The sequence below is a fragment of the Gordionus sp. m RMFG-2023 genome, chromosome 1 (assembly GCF_954871325.1).
Source record: "Gordionus sp. m RMFG-2023 chromosome 1, tfGorSpeb1-WG-v2, whole genome shotgun sequence".
NCBI lineage: Eukaryota > Metazoa > Nematomorpha > Gordioida > Chordodea > Parachordodidae > Gordionus > Gordionus sp. m RMFG-2023.
The window spans coordinates 65,154,413-65,160,412 of NC_088775.1; the positions used below are offsets into that span (position 1 = coordinate 65,154,413).

At 24.7% G+C, this 6,000-nt stretch overlaps 1 protein-coding gene across 1 annotated transcript in view; it reads right to left on the reverse strand.

Annotated features, from left to right (window-relative positions):
• LOC135922026 (1-acyl-sn-glycerol-3-phosphate acyltransferase beta-like) overlaps positions 1-5,639 on the reverse strand; it is a 45,657-nt gene extending 40,018 nt beyond the window's left edge. The window contains exons 1-2 of the mRNA XM_065456430.1: positions 5,635-5,639; positions 5,479-5,589 (exon numbers count right to left, since the gene is read on the reverse strand). Of these exons, the coding sequence (XP_065312502.1) occupies positions 5,479-5,549 (71 nt within the window). The 5' untranslated portion in view covers positions 5,550-5,589; positions 5,635-5,639. The remainder of the gene's footprint in view (positions 1-5,478; positions 5,590-5,634) is intronic.
• Positions 5,640-6,000: the final 361 nt, after the last annotated feature.

A 6,000-nucleotide genomic window follows, 5' to 3' on the forward strand; every position in this document is an offset into this window, starting at 1 on the left:
GGGTATATTTAAAAAATTTAAAATACGGCCGGGCTTAGGTCCGGGCCGGGTTTAGGGCCGTGCCTGCAAGTCTCTGACTTATTTAATATAGATTCATGTTTAAGTATGATTAAAATAAAAATGAAATAATATCATTTTTTTGTTTTAACATCTGGTAAAAAATATCCCCTCTTTCACTGTAAATGAGGTTTAAATAAAAAGTAAAAAAAATTTCGTTAGTACATGAATTATTTAACATTAAAATTATTATAAACATAAAATTATTGAAATGAAGGTTGTTCCTTCAAATGGCTGCCAAATGAACAATGTTTTTATAACATTATAAAATTGGGCGCTAAGTGAGATCTTTAAATAAAAAACCATTATTAATAAATAAAAAAATGGTAATTTAAAATTTAAATTAATTTTTTTTAAATTGTAAAAAACTAAACCAATAATATAAAACCTTGCTAAATTATACAAATCAAACTCGTTACTTTAAGATTTAAATATTTTGTCATGTCATTAGGTACAGTGAACATCCTTCCTTTTAACTACTATGGTTTAATTTTGAAATAGATGCTTCTATTTTAAACATTTTATTTATAATTTAATACCCTTTAATTGAATTCTCGTTGTTTTTCGGGAAAGGGTAAAATTAGATTTTCATCCACGTCGATGTTATATTCTCCCATACAAATCAAATCCAACATGTTTTCGATATTTTTTTAAATCAATAATTTCTTCCGATAATAGCTTCCTCAATTGTTGAACTTTGGTATTAAAAATGTTGAAATATAATGAAGCGTATTTTTTTTTGATTTTTTACTTAAATTTAAAAACAAATAAAAGTTAAATTTTTTAAACCAGCTAACCCATTTTTTAATTTTTTAACCCGCCCACTCATTCTTTAAATTTTTTTTCACCGGCGTAGGGAGTGGGCTAAAATGCTCCTGTAGCAGACCTCTAATGCAAAATATTTTATTCCAACTAGGTTATAATCTATTTCAAATAGGTTATATTCAATTTTAAATTTTAGCAAAAAATTAAATAATTTTTATATTTCTTTCTTGGGTATTAATATTTTTTTCCACAAAAATTTGAAGCATCTTTTCTTACATTATTTTAAACCTTAAACACTGATGGATTTTATCAACCAAAAACCTAAAGGTAATATAATTTAATATAAAATATATACAACCCAAACCCAATAATAATTCAAATTTCTAAACAACTGATCTTACATTTTCGCAATATGATGCATAATAAATGCAAAGAAAACTATTAAATAAAATGAAAAATCTAAAAAGATAGATAATAAAGAAATAAGGTCTTTAGTAGGTTAGTAATCATTAAGCATTTTCTGAAAAGAATTATTTCTAAGACTTCTTGTGCTACAAGAAGAATAAAAACTGTAAAAAGTATGCCTGACACCTTGGAGCCTTTGACATCAGGCTGTTACAACATTTTTAAATTTAGAAGAGGTTATGCCCTTGAAGAAATATCAATATGGCCTTAACCAGATATTTTATCTGAAGTATACCTTATTAGATTCAATAGGACAACCGATTTTTTCTTTGCATTGAATTAATAAATTATTTAATTACACAATTTTATGCAACATTTTTTAAAAAATAATATTCGCTTATTTTTATTCAGAGAATATGTATCTGAAGGTCATATATGATGATGGCCAATTTATTTCAGAATCCAAATATTGCATGAGAAAGATTTATTTTAATAATTCCTCCAAAGCACCATAGATCATTGCATAATTTAAAATATATTTTGTAATTTTTTCCAAATCCATTAAAATTACTATATATTTTGGCAACAAACAAGGATAAATGAGGGGGCACCTTTTCTATATTACGGAGAATAAAATCCTATCTCTAAAGTACATCAGAAAATCGATCGAATGGACTGGCTCTACTTAAATATAAAGATATTTAATCCTCAATAACAAATAGAAAATTGGAGCACAAAAAAGAAGATTAAATCTCCATTTATGAACGATATTTTATTAAATTTTTAAATCATAATATAAATGTTTGATTCTATATTTTATTGTGATTTACATATGGGATTATAGCTATAATTTTTTTTAACAATATTATACTCGCTTATTTTTCGATATTTTATTATTTGTGTTCGAAATTTTCATTTTGTAAATATGATTGATTGATTCTAATAAATTTTATATAATTCTAAAATTTTTTAATGTTCCAAATAATAATATAAAAAAATTATCCCCTCTCCTTAGAATATTCCTAGCTATGCGCTTGGTTATAAGGTCCTCTAAACATTTAATGTATATTTTTATAACTTTGAGTAGCCCAAAAACATATTTTTATGAAGAATTAGACTATCCATTTCAGAATCATCATAGAATACAATACTAAATAAAACATGATTTCCATAAAGTTTTTAAATCAAATTGCGCCAATAACATTAATTAAATCAATTACTGGTTTGTTGAAACGATTTTTTGTAGTTTCAATAAAACTTTATAATAAATGTCTATGATATTCATTAATTGACCCGAAATAATGGTATGATAAATCCTAGTGTTTTGCTTTAAAAGGGCTCCTCTAAATTTAATTCCTTTGCCTTTATATTAACTTCTCTCCAAAACTTATCGAAACTATCATCTTGTTGTATTACACCTAGATTGATCTGGATTTCTATTTATATTTAATATTTAGAAAATGTAATGAAAAACTTTGGGTTTTAGCATTTAAAACTTATACTTTTTCAAATAATGTTATCTTTAAGAAATAAAATTATTTTAAAAAGTTTTATTTGGTTTAATAAATATTTTGTACTTGTAACAATCTTACTGCAAAATATAATTATAATTTCTAATAAAGTTTTATGATTATTTCATAACTTCAATTGATTTTAACTATATTGTTAGCATACTAGCGTGTGTATAATAATGACCCTAAAGAAGCTGAACTATCATTTTCAGCTTGGATAGAACGAAGTATTTCACTGCGTTTGGGAGAATCTTGAACAAAAATAAATCTTTCAGTAAATACTATAAAATTGCAAATTTTTATAATATAAAATCAATCTTGTACCACAAGATTTCATGTAAGATCTGTACAACGTACATTTCACTCACGTTTGAGCTCCATCATAACATATAAACCTATGCATTTATTGATGACTAAAGAATATGTAAGTAATATATCTTTGATTACGTTAAATAATAGTTCAGAATTTGTTTCCTATACTTCATAAAATTTTAATATATTTCATTTATATTTAAATTCTCTTCCACTTAACGAAAAATATCGAAAGCTGCCCTTTTATGGATATATCCATGGTTTCATCTGCGAATAAAAATTATATTTTCAGAAGAAAAGCTTTTAATTAATAATATACTGTAAAAAATGTAATATGGCCAAAGGGCAATTGTGTCATTTGTTCATTTCACACTTATCACAACGACATGTAATCAAGACTAAGTCCACCCACTTTTTGCTATGAAAAACTTTACCCCATCAGCTCATCCATGGTTTTTAAAAAGGATTACCAACCCACTTATTTAAAATTTTGTCCAATCCGTCCGCCTGCAAAAATTATTTAAATGGTTGGTCTGGCTATATTTATTATTTTAATATATTTATACTTAAACTTATAAAATAAATATGCCTGTTCTTGCTCATTTTGCCATAATAATATTTCAAATTCTCACTCGTCGTTTAAAAATATTTTAGCCCACCCAGTGTTAATTTTTTTAGCCCGCAGAAGATAGCTAGACCTCTAATCACGTCTACACTTTATCACTAGGACATATAGTCAGACGACACTTAATGACGCGACATTTAATGATATTTCTAAAATTCATTATTTTCATTTAATAAATACTTGTTTCCGAATTTTTGAAGGACATAAATTTTGTGAGTTAGATAAAATCTTGAATGGTCCCTTTTTTGAAAATAATTTGAATTTGAATTAATTAATCAGGTCGAAAATTATATAATGAATTATTTAACATTCATATACTTCTCATAAAATTTCTCTTTTTAACTTTACAAAATAGATACAGTATACAAAATATCAAAATTTTGAAAATCCAGGTGATGTGGGGATTAAAAGTAATTTTTTGAAAAGGAACCTTAATAAAAAATACAATACTTCCTTTTAAAATTCAAGCTGACCTGATAATTTGACCTCTGCAGGTATCGGTTTAAGATATTATAAAAATAAATTATTCTTAGATTTTTGCTATGCTTTAGTGAAGTTTTGAATGTTTCAAAATAAATACCCATTTAAATAAAGAATTATGCAACTGTAATATAATGATAAAAAATAAAAATAAAGTTCAGTTTTTCTATCTTATGAAACACTTACAATAATAATATTTTCTTTTCATACATCCGGGCCCGATTTTTTAAATTTCGTTATGAGCAGTAAATGAATGAATATTTATATGATTTTGCACCTGATTAATTAATAGAATTTTAAAATTATTTTTAATAAATCTATCTGGCAGATGTTATTTTTTTAGACCCGACCCGGTTCTGTAAACATATACTTTTTGCATTGACCCTAATTCACAAAAGTTTTGCCCTTTCTACATACACAAATTTAGGAAAACAAATATTTAATTAAGGTTGTGTCCAAATCTGTTTTAAAATTAAGTCTAAAATTACAAATTGATAAAGTTTCAAATTTCGCAATTATGTTTTGGCCATATTTTTATTTTTCTATTAGAAAAGCTTATTTCGTGTTTTTCGATAAAGTTTTAAAAGATTTCTAATTAAATTTTTCAACGTGGTGGCCCCCATTCCCCTTAGAAATGCAACGCCTATGGAGAAATACTTTTAGGGAAAGTCTATATTTTAAAAAATGGGTGTATACACTTTTATTTTTATAAAATACACAAATGTGTTTAGATGGATATTTTATAATAAAACGTATATAGTTTAAATATATAAATTTTTATTGGTAATATAATTAAAATAATGGGAAAAAAATACTTTGCGACAAATATATATTAAAATACGGAATAATATAAAATATACTGACAAACCTGTTAAATACGAAAAAAAAATATTTACTAAGGTTAGCAGTTATTATAAATAATTTTGAGGGTAATTGAAAATATGTACAAATGAATTTAAATGATATATAATGCGATTTTTTAAATGCTCATTTAATTAAAATTGATTTTAATTTTTAGAAAATTATGCTTTGCCATGATTTAAAAACTTACAGCCCGTTTGTGGCTTCTGAGCGAATCTGCGATCTTTGAAATTGTAAAATGTTTTTTTATTATTATAAGAATTTAAAACATGTTATATGACTAGCTTATACACTATGATAACTTTTTCTAATTAGGCTAATAACTTTAAATCTAGTAATAATTCAATTTATTTAAAAGAGTAGTGGAGTTATCAAAATTTTATTTAAAATTCAAATTCAATCGGTATATATTTTAAATAAACATTCTATAAATATTTTGATAATCAAGTATTAGTTTTATACCTTAAATTTTTTAGATCTTTCCTTCTGAACAAGAATAAAGGCCAAGTACCCAGGGCTATAGTCATGGTCATGAAATAAATGACAGTCTTCACGTAAAATCTGAACACCGAACTAGTGTGGTAGAGGATAAATGAGAAAATTAGAATGGTTAATAACATGGAAATAAGAGGTTCCATAATGTAAACTAAATATATAATATATGTTTAAAAAAAAATTAAATTTGAGAGAAGTTCATGTAACGGAACATTTATATATTACAATGTATTACGTTTTGTTAAAAAAATATTTCTTTTAAAAAAATTATCATGCAAATATAAAATTCGAAAATAAAATAATCACGAGATAATTTATAATTATAATAATACATATTCGTTTCCAAGATGTGGGATTTTTTTCTTGTTTTTTTAATCAGATAAACGAACTCATTTCCGGTAAAAAAGGATGAAATTAAATGAAGTAAATAATTTAAATCACTTGAAAAATTAAGTTCAATATTTTTCACAATTCTACCAGAAATAAATT